This window comes from Salmo salar, chromosome 05 (genome assembly GCF_965601325.2).
Source record: "Salmo salar chromosome 05, fSalSal1, whole genome shotgun sequence".
Classification (NCBI taxonomy): domain Eukaryota; kingdom Metazoa; phylum Chordata; class Actinopteri; order Salmoniformes; family Salmonidae; genus Salmo; species Salmo salar.
In genome coordinates, this window is record NC_138295.1 from 80,730,705 (window position 1) to 80,750,498 (window position 19,794).

The 19,794-nt window shown below is 42.6% G+C and overlaps 1 protein-coding gene across 3 annotated transcripts; it reads left to right on the plus strand.

Annotated features, from left to right (window-relative positions):
* The first annotated feature begins 5,056 nt into the window (after positions 1-5,056).
* Positions 5,057-14,848, plus strand: LOC106606103 (CKLF-like MARVEL transmembrane domain-containing protein 6). 3 transcript variants are annotated; one of them, XR_014392430.1, is made up of 6 exons: positions 5,057-5,246; positions 5,666-5,795; positions 13,311-13,487; positions 13,666-13,764; positions 13,980-14,415; positions 14,631-14,848. XR_014392430.1 is itself a non-coding variant. In XM_045719037.2 (5 exons), exons 2-5 carry the CDS (start codon positions 5,673-5,675, stop codon positions 14,142-14,144), a joined length of 564 nt encoding a protein of 187 aa, XP_045574993.1. In that variant the 5' UTR covers positions 5,057-5,246; positions 5,666-5,672; the 3' UTR covers positions 14,145-14,712. The 3 variants fall into 3 exon arrangements, 1 of the variants encoding a protein (XP_045574993.1); XR_014392429.1 differs by having other exon boundaries at positions 14,588-14,814; XM_045719037.2 differs by having other exon boundaries at positions 13,980-14,712.
* Positions 14,849-19,794: the final 4,946 nt, after the last annotated feature.

Here is a 19,794-nt window from a genome sequence, read left to right on the forward strand (position 1 = left end):
TCTTCTTTGATACTATAGCGGTTTACAAACAAATGTCACAGGCGCATGCCGCCATCCACTGCCCTGGCTGTATATCAGCCCAAATACAAGTAAACAAAAACAAAACCCAACATAATCCTTTATTCAGATTCAACTGCCAACACCCATTCCTACAGGCTCTGGGGCCTGAGAAAGAAAAGCATCTTCAGCCAGTATTCTTTGCAATGTTTCGGCAGTGAAGTCCTTGAAACCCAAATACTTTTTTTGCAGGGGAACACTATTTGGCATGACAGGCCCTTTAATTTTTCATTTGTTTTCCATAAATGACTACTGTAGTGGAAGGATGAGATGGTGATAATACTCCTGACTGGCTGGCGTTCCCGTGGAAGTCCTGGGGTCACTGACGCCAGGAGAGGTGTGAAGACATGAAAAGGTGAATCAACAAAATGAATGTAACTGTGTGAATTAAATTGTCATGTTTGGATTGTTCAAGAGTTCAATAAGAGCTATGAATTTTTTTCTATTTTATTGTACTGCAAGTGCTATGGATTTATAGTTACAGGGAAACTGCGGATAGTTCAGAGGGTGCGACACAAGGGTGCGCTCCTATCATTTAAATATAGTTGATTAGATGAGAATCTGGTTGTGTTTTCCTTTCTTTGACTTTTCCCCACGCCATATGTGTACCCAATTAGGCTAAATGTAATCCTATTAATAAGCTTGAAATGTTTTCCTATTAATTTGCATAGGTTAACCATTGTGATTAATGATATTTACTATCTTCTACTTTTTATGAATAAACAGGCATCTGTAAAAACAACAAAAAGTTGACGCTCCGCATAGGCCCTTTGATTTTTAATTTGTTTCCCATGAATGACGACTGTAGTAGAAGAATGAGAGAAGATGATATACTCGCGACTGATTACGAGCTGGCGTGCGAGGCCCAGCATAATGACTCAATCACCATTTATTACATGGCAGATGGCAGACCATCTGTGGGCTATCACAAGTTTCAAACATACCTTATCTGTGGCGATCTCTAAGAAGAGACATTCTCATGGAAGTCCTGGGGTCACTGATGCCAGGAGAGGTGTGAAGACAGATGAAAACGTGAATCAATTAAATTAATGTTACTATTAAATTGTCATGTTTGAATTTTTCAAGAGATCACAAAGAGCTACACATGTGTATATATTTTATTGTACTGTAAGTGCTATGGGATGTATTGTTACAGGGAGTGTTATTTTGTTTGTCGGGCAGCGGATGTTTCAAAGAGGGAGTGACACAAGGATGCACTCCTATCATTTACATTGAGTTGATTAGATTTGAATCGGGCCGTTTTCCTGTCTTTTGTTTTAAGCAGTCAAAAGTGCAAAGAAATGTTAATTCAGCTTTGGTATCCGTTTCTTCTTGAATTTGGTTAAAAGGACAGTGAATTTGTTCATACTTTGAGAACTTGCTACAAAGCTCTTGTGTGTATCAGACACACATTGTGTTGTTTTCTCTTAGAGCCTATTCTGAACTGAAGACGTGCTACCACGTTGTTTTAGCCTATTGGTGATAGTCATATACTTTGTTATTATGTAGCATGTATTTCATGTACACTAATTTTGTGTCAATTATTTCATGCTATTAGTTAAATAGAGTAACTTCATTCCTCGTTTACAGAGTAATTATTTGATTGACTAAATGCTTCTAATTTAGAAGGTCTATTGGTAGTAAATATTATCACTAAACACATATGGTAGCATATTAATGGGTACCACCTTGACATCTCTGATCTGCTTGCCTCAATTCATTAATGCTAGAACATTGGTCGCCAGGATTAGGTTTTTGTATCTAGTCTCTTAATAATTGCATAATGGTGCAAATTAGGCATGTTCATTATAGTCATACTGAGTAGGTGATGCATTCATTCGCTATCTTGCTAGATCCTCCAGAGACGCACAGGGCCTGTTGCATTTATTTTTACAAAAAAACAGAACCACCACTGCAATATAGGTCTACACTCAAAACGGGTTCTCTTGGTGACTGCGAAAGATCCCTGTTGGAACCTCTAAAAGAGTGTACTCAACAAGTTTAGCCTAAGTTTACACAATTTAATTCTGTACTCAAACATCTGCCTGGTATTCGATAACATGCATCATAGCACCACCACCTTTGAAGGTTTTCAGTCGACCTCTGCTCAGACTTAAATTGCAGTGTTCCAAGAACCTCCACCAGGGGTGACTGTAGTATCCTCAAACGGACAAAAAGGAGACACAAGAGGCACCCCACACTCATTTTAGATCTCAAGGGGTCTTTTTTTCCATACTGTATGCTCTCACTCTCATCACTATCTCCTTTGCCATCTTCTCATGTCTTTTCTTGGAACTCCATCCACACACACACACACACACACACACACACACACACACAACTGTAGCATCTTGTTTACAATTTTCACATTTTAGGCATCCAGCTGAGGCCTTGGATGGATCATGTTGCAATGAGATGGCCACAGGGGTATGTACAGTACCAGTCCAAAGTTTGGACACACCTACTCATTCAAGGGTTTTAATTTTTTTTACAATTTTCTACATTGTAGATTAATAGTGAAGTCATCAAAACTATAAAATAACACAGAATCATGTAGTACCAAAAAAAGTGTTAAACAAATCAAAATATGTTTTATATTTTAGATTCTTCAAAGTAGCCACCCTTTGCCTTGATGACAGCTTTGCACACTCTTGGCACACTCAGATCATCCGTTCACCTACTCTGCCTCTCTCACAGAGGGACTCATCAGACCAAAGGACAGATTTCCACCAGTCTAATGTCCATTGCTCGTGTTTCTTGGCCCAATGAAGAATCCTCTTCTTATTGGTGTCCTTTAGGCCAGATTCCCGCAGTCTCCTCTGAACAGTTGATGTGTCTGTTACTTGAACTCCGTGAAGCATTTATTTGGGCTGCATTTTCTGAGGCTGGTAACGCTAATAACCTTATCCTCTGCAGCAGAGCTAAAACTCTGGGACTTCCTTTTCTGTGGTGGTCCTCATGAGAGTCAATTTCATCATAGCGCTTGATGGTTTTTGCGACTGCACTTGAAAAAACTTGAAAAATTCTTAATTTTCCGTATTGACTGACCTTCATGTCTTAAAGTAGTGATGGGCTGCCATTTCTCTTTGCTTATTTGAGCTGTTCTTGCCATAAAAAACACAACTAAGTGACTCAAACACATTAAGAAGGAAAGAAATTCAAAAAATTACTTTTAACAAGGCACACCAGTTAATTGAATTGCATTCATTATGAAGCTGGTTGAGAAAATGCCAAGAGTGTGCAAAGCTTTCATCAAGGCAAAGGGTGGCTACTTTGATGAATCTCAAATATAAAATATATTTTGATTTGTTTAACACTTTTTTTGGTTACTACATGATTCCATGTGTGTTATTTCATAGTTGATGTCTTCACTATTATTCTACAATGTAGAAAATAGTAAAATAAAGAAAAACCCTTGAATTAGTAGGTGTGTCCAAACCTTTGACTGGTACTGTATGTACAGTCCTTTCCAGTGTGGTGGCAAATTAGTTGAACAGGAGAAGAGGATGTGGTTGCTTGTGGAGAGAGAACAGTGTGGCTGGTGGGTAAAACAGCTGCAGTGACGCTGATTGAAGTAGCGTACCCACCCACCCACATTTACAATTTCATTGATCAATTTGATAAATAATACTAGTATATACAGTTACATTATTGTAGAATAGGCTACTCCTGTATCCAGACATTTACATATTACATTTAAGTCATTTAGCAGACGCTCTTATCCAGAGCGACTTACAAATTGGTGCATTCACCTTATGATATCCAGTGGAACAACCACTTTACAATAGTGCATCTAAATCTTTTAAGGGGGGGGGGGGGTTAGAAGGATTACTTTATCCTATCCTAGGTATTCCTTAAAGAGGTGGGGTTTCAGGTGTCTCCGGAAGGTGGTGATTGACTCCGCTGTCCTGGCGTCGTGAGGGAGCTTGTTCCACCATTGGGGTGCCAGAGCAGTGAACAGTTTTGACTGGGCTGAGCGGGAACTGTGCTTCCTCAGAGGTAGGGAGGCGAGCAGGCCAGAGGTGGATGAACGCAGTGCCCTTGTTTGGGTGTAGGGCCTGATCAGAGCCTGAAGGTACGGAGGTGCCGTTCCCCTCACAGCTCCGTAGGCAAGCACCATGGTCTTGTAGCGGATGCGAGCTTCAACTGGAAGCCAGTGGAGAGAGCGGAGGAGCGGGGTGACGTGAGAGAACTTGGTAAGGTTGAACACCGGACGGGCTGCGGCGTTCTGGATGAGTTGTAGGGGTTTAATGGCACAGGCAGGGAGCCCAGCCAACAGCGAGTTGCAGTAATCCAGACGGGAGATGACAAGTGCCTGGATTAGGACCTGCGCCGCTTCCTGTGTGAGGCAGGGTCGTACTCTGCGAATGTTGTAGAGCATGAACCTACAGGATCAGGTCACCGCCTTGATATTAGTGGAGAACGACAGGGTGTTGTCCAGGGTCACGCCGAGGCTCTTAGCACTCTGGGAGGAGGACACAATGGAGTTGTCAACCGTGATGGCGAGATCATGGAACGGGCAGTCCTTCCCCGGGAGGAAGAGCAGCTCCGTCTTGCCGAGGTTCAGCTTGAGGTGGTGATCCGTCATCCACACTGATATGTCTGCCAGACTATATCAGGATACCGTTATGATTTCATTGGTCTTGTCAGGCATGATTTTAGGTCTTTGATCGAAGTTGTATTTTGTACCTCGTTTTTCTTCTTTAGTGAAAAGTACTTATGCATCCCCCATTCAATTCAGTTCGAGTGTGAATGTGTAGGCCTAGTGTCAGTGGAAAAATAAACCCATAGCTCCAGCACAGAATGGCATGTAGGAGTAGTTTATTACAATGTAAAATATGTATATATCCTATAATACAATGGCATGTAGGGGTAGTGTATTACAATGTGAAATACTATATATCCTGACGACATGTTAGTTACATGTAGGCGTCACGTAGACGTTAGACGTTCAATGGTAGGCAACAGCCACACGGTGGTACAGTTGCCTAAGCTTAATTCTGGCACTTATCACCCCCCATACTCTTCTGTTAACGACAGGGGTGTAGACAAGCCGTTCATTTGCGGAAGTGTGGGTCCAGGTTTTAAACAAGAACGCAACAACAAAGGGCATCGCATTGGAAAGTCGTGGAAATACGGCATCTATCGCCAAGCCATACCAATTCAGTTGGTTGCTCCAAACTTGACGCGTGAGTCCATCGTTTATACTTTTTTTGTTGCTTACGCTATAGCCTTTATTAGTTTTTCCTTTCAATTTGATTTCATCTTTATTAGCTGTATGTTCTCACATATGTGAGTGTTTGATGCAGTCTACCCTAGCCAAGATACCCGATGGAGTTGAGTGCGGAGGCGACGAATTTTCGACTACATAGAGTCAGTATCAGTCGATACTTGTAAAATGCCCAGTGACAGGCTACCCTAAATTTAACACAAAGTTATTTCTTCCATCGTGTCTTTTGAAGTTAACAAAATGCCACGCTTTCGCTTTCGCTCTGTAGTTTGTCGCTGGTCTGATAGTGTTAATAAATGATAGGCCTACACTAACATGAAGTACATAGTTGCAGTCTTATTGAAGTTGTACTTTTTTCTTCAAATCTATTCCTTTCAGTCACGCCATGGCAGCTGCGGAACCCGTCTACAGTCCAACAACAGTTTCAGAGACTAAATCCAAAAAGTGGTTAATTGTACCAACAGATAATTTGGATAAAGTCAGATGTTTGATAAAGGTGGTTGAAGTGGTAAGTAATATTCTTATCATAGTTCTTATGATACTGTTAATGTTCCACTGTGCTGGGCAAGTCTTAATCCAAGCATAACATGAAAGTACACTGAACAAAAATATAAACGCAACATGTAAAGTGTTGGTCCCATGTTTCATGAGCTGAAATAAAAGATCAGACATTTTCCTTATGCACAAAAAGCTTATTTCTCTAACATTTTTGGCACAAATTTGTTTACATCCCTGTTAGTGAGCATTTCTCCTTTGCCAAGATAATCGATCCACCTGACAGGTGTGGCATATCAAGAAGCTGGTTAACCTTTCTGGGAAGAGGGTTCCACTAGGGGAACACCTGGCCTACAGCCAGTGAAATTGCAGGGCGCCAAATTCAAACAGAAATCTCATAATTAAAATTCCTCAAACATACAAGTATTATACACCATTTTAAAGATAAACGTCTTGTTAATCCAACCACAGTGTCCGATTTCAAAAAGGCTTTACAGTGAAAGCACACCATGCGATTATGTTAGGTCAGCGCCGAGCCACAAAAAACCATACAGCCATTTTCCAAAGAAGGAGAGGTGTCACAAAAGTCAGAAATAGCATTAAAATTAATCACATACCTTTGATGATTTATCTGATGGCACTCCCAGATCTCCATGTTAGACAATAAATGTTCGATAAAGTTCATCTTTATGTCCAAATACCTCCTTTTTGTTCGCGCATTTAGTCCAGTAATCCAAATGCACAAATTCTAGACGAAAAATCAAAAAAGTTCCATTTGAGTTTGTAGAAACATGTCAAACGATGTTTCTAATCAATCCTTAGGGTGTTTTTATCATAAATATTCAATAATGTTTCAACCGGACAATACTGTTTTCATTAGAAAGGGAACGGAGCGCATGACTAAACTAAAGGCTTTCACCTGGGCCATCTGCTAAGAGTGCTCTTATTCGCCCCCCTTTCACAATAGAAGCCTGAAACAACTTCTAAGGACTGTTGACATCTAGTGGAAGCCTTAGGAAGTGCAATCTGACCCCACAGACACTGGATATTTGATAGGCATTCACTTAAACTACAAACCTCAGAATTCCCACTTCCTGGTTGGATTTTTCTCAGGTTTTCGCCTGCCATATGAGTTCTGTTATACTCAGACATTATTTTAACAGTTTTGAAAACTTTAGAGTGTTTTGTATCCAAATCTACTAATTATATGCGTATTCTAGCTTCTGGGCCTGAGTAGCAGGCAGTTTACTCTGGGCACACTTTTCATTCAAACTTTCCAATGCTGCCCCCTATCCCTAAAGAGTTAAATGACATGGTCATTACACAGGTGCACATTGTGCTGGGGACAATAAAAGGCCACTCTAAAATGTGCAGTTTTGTAACACAACACAATCGCACAGATGTCTCAAGTTCTGAGGGAGTGTGCAATTGGCATGCTGACTGACTGGTGGACATTCCTGACTGCAGGAATGTCCACCAGAGCTGTTGCTAGAGAATTGAATGTTCAACATGGTTTTAGAGAATTTGGCAGTACGTCCAACCGGCCTCACAACCACAGACCATGTATATGGCGTTGTCTGGGCGAGCGGTTTGTCAACGTTGTGAACAGAGTCACAACGTGGTGGGGGGGTTATGGTATGGGCAGGCATAAGCTGCGGACCATGAACACAATTGCACTTTATCTAAGGCAATTTGAATGCACAGAGACACCGTGACGAGATCTGGAGGCCCATTGTCGTGCCATTCATCCGTCGCCATCACCTCATGTTTTAGTATGATAACGCACGGCCCCATGTCGCAAGGATCTGTACATCATTCCTGCAAGCTGAAAATGTCCCAGTTATTCCATCGCCAGACGTCACCCATTGAGCACGTTTGGGATGCTCTGGATCGACATGTACGACACCGTGTTCATGTTACTGCCAATATCCAGCAACTTCGCACAGCTATTGAAGAGCAGTGGGACAATATTCCGCCGGCCACAATCAACAGCCTGGCCAACTCGATGTGAAGGAGATGTCACACTGCATGAGGCAAATGGTGGTCACACCAGATACAGACTGGTTTTCTGATCCACACCCCTACCTTTAAAAGTATCTGTGACCAACAGCTGCATATCTGTATTCCCAGTCAAGTGAAATCCATAGATTAGACCCTAATGCATTTATTTCAATTGACTGATTCCCTTGTATGAACTGTAACTCAGTAACATCTTTGAAATGGTTGCATGTTGCTTTTTATATTTTTGCTCAGTGTATTTCAGAGGGGAGACCAGAAGGTTGTCTTCCTATCTGTTCTGATGGCACCAAGTAGTAAAACAGGGTTAGATCAACTCTGGTGACAATATGACTTTTATCTAGTGGTGTCATCACATGTTTACTTTGTGCTCCAGATATAAGACCAGATGAACAAGTTTGTATGTAAAATGTCTAAGTATAAACACCTATCTCCTTGCCAGTTATGATACCATGTTCCTTGTAAGTGGATAGTCTGCGTGTAATAAATAGAATATGCAGATTTTCAAATGCTACCATTTCATTGTTTTGTATGTAACTGGCTGCCAGAAACTGTGGGCTGTTTATCCCACAATTAACAGGCAAGTTTATAAATCTTTGTAGCTTTCTTAGGGTGTGACCATTGTCAGCTGTTTTTCTTGACTATTCCTTGAAATGTGAAAGTCAGACCAATCTACAGAACAGTTGCAACAGTGATGATGCACCCATCAGACCACTCCCAGTCCTCCCACATCCCCTTCATGATGGCCTGGGGTATTTGTCAGCAGAGAGATGAACCTCAGGAACCTTTAACTGATCGTCAGGCCTAAGACGGCAAAGTGGTTTTTCAGATTTCAGAGTCCAAATCTGTCACTATGGAGCTGCTGAAATCAGATCCTGTATCTTTAGCTCTATATAGCCTGTCTAGAACAGCACTCATTTTTTACATTTACATTTTAGTCATTTAGCAGACGCTCTTATCCAGAGCGACCTACAGTAGTGAATGCATACATTTCATTTCATACATTTATTTTCTTTTTTTCTGTGCTGGCCCCCCGTGGGAATCGAACCCACAACCCTGGCGTTGCAAACACCATGCTCTGCCAACTGAGCTACAGGGGGCTACAGGGAGCCCTGTCCACTCCAATTGGACAGTTGGACATATCACCTAGCTCACATATTAAAGAGGAGACTGGGTCGGAAACCATTTTAGACTATTTAAATGCCTCGTTTGCCTATATGAAAGAGCAGCTGTGCTTAAGTCAGCGTGTGTGTGGCGCGCATATGTTCTGGCTGGGGGCGTCTTTAAATATCAATTCTGTTGAATTGGATGAGGATACTACAGCTTGGAATTCTGTTGAATTGGATGAGGATACTACAGCTTGGAATTCTGTTGAATTGGATGAGGATACTACAGCTTGGAATTCTGTTGAATTGGATGAGGATACTACAGCTTGGAATTCTGTTGAATTGGATGAGGATACTACAGCTTGGAATTCTGTTGAATTGGATGAGGATACTACAGCTTGGAATTCTGTTGACTCATGTTTGACCCCTTTCTGTGTCCCGCTGGTCATCACAAGTGGCAGAGCTGTGAAATGTCTACATTTGAACTGGATATCATCAATGGCTTACTCTTATTTCTAGACCCCCAATGTCAAGGCTTCAACTATTTCACTGCCTTCCTAACTGCAGTGAAATGTCATCTTCAATTGAATTCAAATCACATGCTTTATGGCTGCTATCTTGTATTTCTCCCCAGTTAACAAGATCTTGAAACAAACTCTTTCCGGGCAGAGGGAGGGCTTATTTGGGTGAGGGCACGTCTTGTAGTTTTAGGTTGGCCTGTGAGTAAGCAGGTTAGAGGTGGAGGTTTACTAGTTGCCATAGTTTGTGATTGAGCTCTTAGTCCAGGCAATTTTTTTGGTGTTTTGCATCTCCTTCTGAAGCAGTCAGAGTTGATTCAGAGTTTGTCACTTGTGGAAGCGCAGTCTGGAGACAGACAGTGATGACACAGCTCTGTCTTCCTCAGATCACTGGGTCCTTAGTCAAGCTAATCAGAGTCAGGTGTTAGCAATACCATCTAGCGATGCACTGCAAATGAAATTAGCAGCCAGATGCAAAATGTCATTACCAGGGTTATTTTAAGCCTTGCTGTTTGACCTTAGGTGTGTGTGTGTGGTGTGTGAGAAACAATGGATTCCTCCAAATATGATCAAAATTGCAAGAATGCGTGGCAAGCTCATTGCACATAAATATCTGTGGATTTAAATGTAATTTAAAGCATTTCCTGCTTAAAGCCACAAAGAACCCTGGATTCTAATGCTTTTTAACTCTGCTCTTTCTCTTGCAACACAACACTTTGCTAGAGTTGTGTGTTCATAGAACATTGTGGAGAACACACACGCACACACAGTCTTGCACAGCTAACCTTGTGGGAACACAATTCAGTGCTATTCAAAATCCCATTTTCCCTAACCCGTACTCATACCCTAACCTTATCCCAAAAACCTAACCCGTACTCATACCCTAACCTTATCCCAAAAACCTAACCCGTACTCATACTACTCATACCCTAACCTTATCCCAAAAACCTAACCCGTACTCATACCCTAACCTTATCCCAAAAACCTAACCCGTACTCATACCCTAACCTTATCCCAAAAACCTAACCCGTACTCATACCCTAACCTTATCCCAAAAACCTAACCCGTACTCATACCCTAACCTTATCCCAAAAACCTAACCCGTACTCATACCCTAACCTTATCCCAAAAACCTAACCCGTACTCATACCCTAACCGTATCCCAAAAACCTAACCCTAGCTCCTAACCCTTAACGTAATTCTAACCCTAACACTTATTCTAACCTTAACCCTAAACCCCCTAGAAATAGCATTTGACCTTGTGGGGACAAACAAAATGTCCCCAGTTGGTCAAAATGGTTGTTTATTTACTCTTCTTGTGGGTACTTAAAAAAAATACTAAATTGGTTTAATCTTTATTTAACTGGTCCCCACAAGAATAGTTAAACACACACAACAGACCGTAAAGAAAGTGTTAAAGGTGCTGCAGAAGATGTTGTCTTGAGTAGGAGGCCCAGTCAATTATTACAGTGTTGCCGTCAGACTGTCTGTCTGGTCATGTAATGAAGCTGCAGATATAGAGCTGTGGCTTCAGTAACACCAGGGCTGGGGAGACAGACCATGGTGCATTTTACCTTGTAATATGGAACAAAGGCCTACATACTGTACAGTTTAAGCTACTGTTTTTATAGATACACATATGGCACATTATGCTCAGCACCGTATTACAGAGAACATGTTTGCTGTCTATCGTTTAGTTTTAGGTACCCATTTAGCACTGTCTAGCTGAATAGTGTGAGGACAGATCCTCAGCGCAGTATGCTATCTGGCGTGGGGACAGATCCTCAGCGCAGTATGCCATCTGGCGTGGGGACAGATCCTCAGCGCAGTATGCCATCTGGCGTGGGGACAGATCCTCAGCGCAGTATGCCATCTGGCGTGGGGACAGATCCTCAGCGCAGTATGCCATCTGGCGTGGGGACAGATCCTCAGCGCAGTATGCCATCTGGCGTGGGGACAGATCCTCAGCGCAGTATGCCATCTGGCGTGGGGACAGATCCTCAGCGCAGTATGCCATCTGGCGTGGGGACAGATCCTCAGCGCAGTATGCCATCTGGCGTGGGGACAGATCCTCAGCGCAGTATGCCATCTGGCGTGGGGACAGATCCTCAGCGCAGTATGCCATCTGGCGTGGGGACAGATCCTCAGCGCAGTATGCCATCTGGCGTGGGGACAGATCCTCAGCGCAGTATGCCATCTGGCGTGGGGACAGATCCTCAGCGCAGTATGCCATCTGGCGTGGGGACAGATCCTCAGCGCAGTATGCCATCTGGCGTGGGGACAGATCCTCAGCGCAGTATGCCATCTGGCGTGGGGACAGATCCTCAGCGCAGTATGCCATCTGGCGTGGGGACAGATCCTCAGCGCAGTATGCCATCTGGCGTGGGGACAGATCCTCAGCGCAGTATGCCATCTGGCGTGGGGACAGATCCTCAGCGCAGTATGCCATCTGGCGTGGGGACAGATCCTCAGCGCAGTATGCCATCTGGCGTGGGGACAGATCCTCAGCGCAGTATGCCATCTGGCGTGGGGACAGATCCTCAGCGCAGTATGCCATCTGGCGTGGGGACAGATCCTCAGCGCAGTATGCCATCTGGCGTGGGGACAGATCCTCAGCGCAGTATGCCATCTGGCGTGGGGACAGATCCTCAGCGCAGTATGCCATCTGGCGTGGGGACAGATCCTCAGCGCAGTATGCCATCTGGCGTGGGGACAGATCCTCAGCGCAGTATGCCATCTGGCGTGGGGACAGATCCTCAGCGCAGTATGCCATCTGGCGTGGGGACAGATCCTCAGCGCAGTATGCCATCTGGCGTGGGGACAGATCCTCAGCGCAGTATGCCATCTGGCGTGGGGACAGATCCTCAGCGCAGTATGCCATCTGGCGTGGGGACAGATCCTCAGCGCAGTATGCCATCTGGCGTGGGGACAGATCCTCAGCGCAGTATGCCATCTGGCGTGGGGACAGATCCTCAGCGCAGTATGCCATCTGGCGTGGGGACAGATCCTCAGCGCAGTATGCCATCTGGCGTGGGGACAGATCCTCAGCGCAGTATGCCATCTGGCGTGGGGACAGATCCTCAGCGCAGTATGCCATCTGGCGTGGGGACAGATCCTCAGCGCAGTATGCCATCTGGCGTGGGGACAGATCCTCAGCGCAGTATGCCATCTGGCGTGGGGACAGATCCTCAGCGCAGTATGCCATCTGGCCTGTTCCTTCCAAACAATCGATAAGGAAACGAAAACAAAGTCAGGAACCGTGTGAGTCAGTTAAAGTGTGGTTTTGCTGGCCTTGTGGCCTTTCTTAGGAATCTTTATTAATAGTGACTATTGAGAAATCAAAATGGGGTCTGTGGCTGTTGTAAAGGGGTGGATCCTTTAGCTGGTCACCGTTATAATGGCAACATGAAAAAGCTATTTTGTGTGGTGCGATTATGAATAGAGCCAGTATGTGGTGCTTCCATCACGCTGTGATGAGCTTTAAGAGTACTGTGATGATCACACCAGAAGAATCCTCTCATTGTGAAGATTACATTAAAGAGTTGTCCCTTCCTCCAAGCCCAACTCTGAACTTCGCATGAAATATTTAGACATTTTCATATACCCTCATTTACATAGGGCTATGATAGTCACTCAATTCTTGAGTCAACTCTACTGATGTCACTATATTGGCACAACATATAAATATAGCGTCAGAAGACGTAATACTGAGTTCATCAGTACTCAAGCAATACATAAGCATGTTTGACGACACTAAATGACCTCTAACCTGTTCTATATCTGAGACAAAAAACACAACTTCCCATTTAGCTCTGGTAGTACTACAGTGCCATCTGTTGTTGAGACTGGGGTAGTACATGATCAGTTAGTTTTGACTTGTGTCCTCAGCTCCTGTCGTTTGTGGCCTTCATTCTTGAAGAGGTAGTGACGAACTGTATGAGCTGCTCTCCGCTGTACTTCTTTGAGTTTGTCAGCTGCACAGCCTTCCTCTTCACAACTCTCCTCCTCATCCTCCTCGCTACCACCCTGCACAAGAGAGTGGGCATCAGCTGCTGGCCCTCCCTGGTGAGTACTCAGTGTGTATGAATATACACATTTTGTGCACATATGTTAATAAATGAGGCCCACTGACCTGCCTAACGTGTATGTTTATCATTCATAAGAGTGTGTGTGTGTGTGTGTGTGTGTGTGTGTGTGTGTGTGAGAGGATACGTGTATAACCATGCTGACTTGTCTCTTGCAGGACTTTGTGTACACAGCTTTGATGGCTGCATTCTTCCTCATCGCCTCCATTGTGTTTGCCTCAGATAATAGTGGAACTGACCTGGAGAATGCTGCTGTGGTAAATGAACATCTTTACTCAGACTGTCCTCATACCTCAGGATCCTGGTTACTGTTTTTTTCAAATGAAGACAAAATGTCAGCCCAAACCAAGCTGGGTTTAGATTGAAAGGAGAACTATTTTGTCAAACTGTTTAGTGTCGTTTTTTTCTGTTTGTTACAAGATGTTTTACTAATGTTAACACTTGGTAATAACTTATTACTATTTATATTCAGGCATTTGGCTTCCTGGCCACTGTGGCATTCCTGGTGGATGCTGGCTGGTTTGTGAAGACCAGGGGTTTTCCTTTTAAAAAGACCAACCAGCAAGCAGCAAGCAACGGCGGGGCCCCCGTGGCAGAGGCCGAGAAACTCAACAGGGAACAGAACGAAGCAGACTAGGCCCAAGGATACCTAAACGAGTAACACTGGTATCTCTTTGTCCCACATTTACACACGCAAACAAGCAACACACTAAGACTATCAGAGGGCCACCTTATATCTGCTTAAAGGAAGGAAAGAAATCTCCAGTAGTTTTAACATCTTATTCAGAGGCCTGTGCTGTATACATTCTGTTTCCTTGGACCATGGACCTGCTTGGAATGGGACCACTCATTGATAAAAATAGACCAAGGCTCTCCAACCCTGTTCCTGGAGATCTATCCTCCTGTAGGTTATCACTCCAACCCTGTTCCTGGAGATCTATCCTCCTGTAGGTTATCACTCCAACCCTGTTCCTGGAGATCTATCCTCCTGTAGGTTATCACTCCAACCCTGTTCCTGGAGATCTATCCTCCTGTAGGTTTTCACTCCAACCCTGTTCCTGGAGATCTATCCTCCTGTAGGTTATCACTCCAACCCTGTTCCTGGAGATCTATCCTCCTGTAGGTTTTCACTCCAACCCCAGTTGTAACTAACCTGATTCAGCTTATAACCAAGTAATTATTAGAATGAGGTGTGTTAGATTAGGGTTGGAGTGAAAACCTACAGGACTGTATCTCTCCAGGAACAGGGCTGGAGTTTAAACCTACAGGACTGTATCTCTCTAGGAACAGGGCTGGAGTTTAAACCTACAGGAGGGTATCTCTCCAGGAACAGGGCTGGAGAGTCCTGGAATAGATTTATGAGATTTTAAGATCACTGTATTGCCTTACCACTGACTGTCATTACTGCATTTCTCAGTGTTACTGGGATGACCACCTATCTGTACTTGCAATTGAGTCTAATATTTTTCTTAATCTTATCAAGATGCCTCCAGCTATGGAAAATGCTGTATCTAATCTCTCTCTAAAAAATGGGTTAGGAGTTAAAAAAATAATATTTATCCAGTTATTTACAGTCAAACCCAACACATTCATATCCATTTTGGAAAGTACAGTTACATTATTTAACTGGAAGAAATCGTTTTAAGTCGACATCATTTATTAGCCAGTTTTAAGGAATGACAATATGATTAAATTCAAACTCTTTAGTAAGGAAAGGGAACAGTAATGCCAGAAACATTTTTACAGAAATACATATTTTTTAATTAATGGGCCCCTGTCATTTTATTTTAGACCTATTTCTCACAAGTATCGCCAAGTCATTGATTTCTATGGTTTTAAAATTTCAGTCCATGCAAGCAAGTATTTCTATGAGTCCAACTCCACGTTCCTTATTGGTGTTCATACCATATAGATACAGTTTCAATGATAGCAATCAATGAAACTGTAACTGACCATATCTAATGTTTTTAAATGCCTTTTCAACCACAGTTTGTATTTTAATTGTATGTGTTTTTCTTTATTTCAGAAGTAAACTTGGAGGGAGGGAGGGAAGGAGGGAGGGAGGGAGGGAGGGGTCAGGGAGGGAGGGAGGGGTCAGGGATGATTGAACTATTTATTGTCCTGGATGGATTTTCTTCTTTCAGTTATTCTTCTGTTCAGTCATGTGACCTTGTGTGTAATGAATTAAGTTACTTTCAGGTTAGAATGAGACCTCAATGTTCATATTTTAGTCAACAGCTAAGGTAACGTTAGCGATATGACGTAGATGCACAAAGTGAACAGCATAGTGGGTTGGCGTGAGTCTAAACTTCTCAGCTGTTTTGTTCCCGTGGCTACCACATTGTAAGAGGTTTAAGTGAACCTGGGCAGATACTGTGTGTGACTATGTGAGAGTGAAGTCTTGCATCGTTCTCGTTGAAATATCTGTAGTGTTGCTTGTGCAACGTAATTTCGCTGACTCTACCTTAAACTCCCAGGTTGTAGATGAATAGTTTTGAAACGTTCGTTTCAGAGAATATCCTGGGATTGTACTGATGGACACCTCTTTTCCCCCAAAAAGTTCATACACATTTGATTGGCCAATGAATTACTTACTTGATAAGTAGCATGTGATTTTGGATAGGGTCAGAAATCCAGATTTCTTTCAAAAAAATGCAATCAGTCAATCAACAGATATGCTGGATTCATCCAGCAGCTGATCTGAAATGTCTTAGGTAATAGTAGAAAGTAATAGGGTAGACATCTATAATACGCCTTTTTTCTAGTATTGGAATAAGACATTAGTATTGAAGCTGTTATAATCAGTGACTCCTGACTGACAATTCCCTTACAGGCAAGACATTCCCATCCAAGTACAGTACAATAAGATTTCTCAGGACAAATACTGTAAAAGGTTAATGTTGTTCATGTGGTGTTGTCGATGAAAGAAATGTGATACTAGTGCCCTATTCCTAAACCTATCAGATACACAGTACATTAAATAACTAGGTGTAAGGGTTGAATGTTTGACTTGGAATTGGGCATATACATAGCCCTTATCTAAACCTGTGCCTTAACACTGACTAGTAATATTCATAGATAGCCATATATACTCAATGTTTTGCGCCAATGTTTTATGCCTTCATTTTTGTAATTTAAAAACAGTGTCAATAATTCATCATGCAATAAATGCCATCACTTTTCTGAAGTATTTAGTTTCATGTGATTACTGGTTAAGAGCTTATATCTGTACATATCCTCTGTGCAATATGTCTATAGATGTATCTGTTGTTATTTAGCCCTTGTAATAATTCTAGTGTATCAGAGATCGTAGTGTTGTACAGGTCCAACCCCTCAACCTGCATGTGAATTCAGTTAGTCCACAAGGGGGCACATGTTACTCACGAGACAACCATCAGTAGCTCAACAGGAATTGCTTTTAGGGAATGCGAACCGTAATATAAACCGTTTTTAAGGAGTGGTCCACCACAAAGATATTCATAATATGATCATCCCTGAGGTCATTTTTGCTATTCTAAATCCAAAGCCTATCATCTTAATGCAGTTTTCATTTTTGTATAAAAAAAAGTCAATATCTCCTTTTTACTTAATTTTTTCATTTTAGTAATTTAGCAGACGCTCTTACCCAGAACGACTTACAGGAGAAATTAGGGTTAAGTGCCTTGCTCAAGGGCACATTGACAGATGTTTCACTACAGAGATTCTGTATTATATGGGTGGGTTGAAACCAGTCGTGCCATGGATTTTATCCCCAGCTCATGCTTATGTAAATTACCTCCACTAATGAAACTTTGAATAAGATGAATTTATTTCCTCAGCTTATATTGTGAGGCGGGAGCATAGAGCTCATAGAACAGCATGTCAGAATAAATGCAGTTGGTGAACATGAAGCTGCTACTTTGGGCTGCTGAAAGTAAACAAATGGGGCCCCAGGGAGAGCAGGGCTGCTGGAGCCAGCACAGTGTGAGTCATGTTCTCCCTACTAGCCTCCCATCTCAAACCCAAACAACGTTTCCACAGACATCTCACTTCCACTGCTCCCTCCCTCCCATCCGCCTTTCCTTCTCCCTTCTTAGACTGGACTAGGCTGCCTTCTCCTGACGTGTATGTAGCTGAAACCAAACAGAGCTTTCATGGAGGGTTTGATCAACAGGCCAACAATGGACACCATATTGCATGGGGGTAGTGGTACTGATGTCTCTGATTCTCACACATAATGTCTCTGCTGGCATATTCCTGGCAGGTTTCTCTGCACCAGGCCTCTCTGTGCCAATAGAGTAGGTTGATATCAGACCAGAAAAGTTTGGGCAGCAGCAGTTTAAAATATCAAGAATATCTCCACCATTTACATGAACACATAAGCCTGAAACTCAGGAAGACATGATTTTGTCAACAACATAACTGTAATAATACCATCCATCCTCTTTTAAAAAAAGAGTGTACAACCCTTTCCACAGAGGGTTCTACATGTAACCCAAAAGAGTTCTACCTGGAACCAAAAGGGGTTCTCCTATGGGGACAGCTGCATAACCTTTTTTCTAAGAGTGTGTACTTTAAAGTGAATTCCCTTGCCTCCACCGGGAACAGTGAGGAGGTGGTACTAATCAGTATTTCCCTGTGTTTAGGCCATGTCCCACCCGGCAACACAGGAATGTCTTGGACCTTTCCCAGGTCATTAATGGAAGTGTATGGACATTTTCAGCTGGGAATTTTGTACACTTGAATAGGGGAAGGGGGCTGTTCAACATTTGGGGTCACTTAGAAATGTCCTTGTTTTTTTAAAGAAAAACCCTTTTTTTGTCCATTAAAATCACATCACATTGATCAGAAATACAGTGCAGACATTGTTAATGTTGTAAATGACTATTGTAGCTGGAAACAACAGATTTTTTATGGAATATAGGCGTACACAGGCCCATTATCAGCAACCATCACTTTGTGTTCCAATGGCACATTGTGTTAGCTAATCCAAGGTTATCATTTTAAAAGGCTAATTGATCATTAGAAAACCCTTTTGAAATTATGTTAGTAGAGCTGAAAACTGTTGTTCTCAATAAAGAAGCAATAAAACTGGCCTTTACATCAGTTGAGTATCTGGAGAATCAGCATTTGTGGGTTCGATTATAGGCTCAAAATGTCCAGAAACAAAGACCTTTCTTCTGAAACTCGTCAGTCTATTCTTGTTCTGGGAAATGAAGGCTATTCCATGGGAGAAATTGCCAAGAAACTAAAGATCTTGTACAACGTTGTCTACTACTCCTTCACAGAACAGCGCAAACTGGCTCTAACCAGAATAGAAGGAGTGGGAGGCCCCGATGCATAACTGAGCAAGAGGACAAGTACATTAGATTGTCTAGTTTGAGAAACAGACGCCTCACAAGTCCTCAACTGGCAGCTTCATTAAATAGTACCTGCAAAACACCAGTCTCAACATCAACAGTGAAGAGGCGACTCCGGGATGCTGGCCTTCTAGGCAGAGTTGCAAAGAAAAAGCCATAACTCTGTCCAGTGTCCGTGTTCTTTTTCCCATCTTAATCTTTTATTGGCCAGTCTGAGATATGGCTTTTTCTTTGCAAACTTTTGAACGCTAGTGTATATACACACACAGTATACTATAAGAAACAGTAATGCGCATGTAGGTCAAGGATCCGGTTCTACTATTTGTATCTACCACTCTGAGAGAAAACGCTTTATGTTCAACAACTTCTCAACCAGTGGCGGTCGGTGCCGTTTAAGATGAAGGAGGATGCAATTGTTTTTTATGAGCATGGCCTTTTTTCTATTACAGCATATTGGATGACTGTCATTCATTTTCCATTCACCCTGCTCAATGTAACATCGATAGGTTTAGGCTACTACGTGATACTCTAATGTTCCCTATACCAATCATGAGGCTGCTACATCCTAGCCTAAGAATGGAAGTTTACAAAGTACTGTAGGTGCACAGGTCGAGAGAAATTTGAGTAATCAAGGTGACAGACATTGTGCAAGGCGGTATTGAATGTGACAATCTTGCCTGCATCTAGCTGATCTGAGGTGTAATCATTAGTCCAACAGTTGCAAACAAGAGTTTATATTGGACAACAAAAATTCACAGAATAAATACACCCCTGTTAACACACAAACACAGTTCACTTTCATAGCAGCCACATATAAACCCCATGAGCCCTGTGATCGTTGGATAATTCCTTCTCGCATCTACGCTCTCACCTTTTTTCTTCGCTTTTTAAAAAAACTTCTGTGCACAACATAACAGCTTTCTATGACCAGGCGAAAAAACCTTTCCA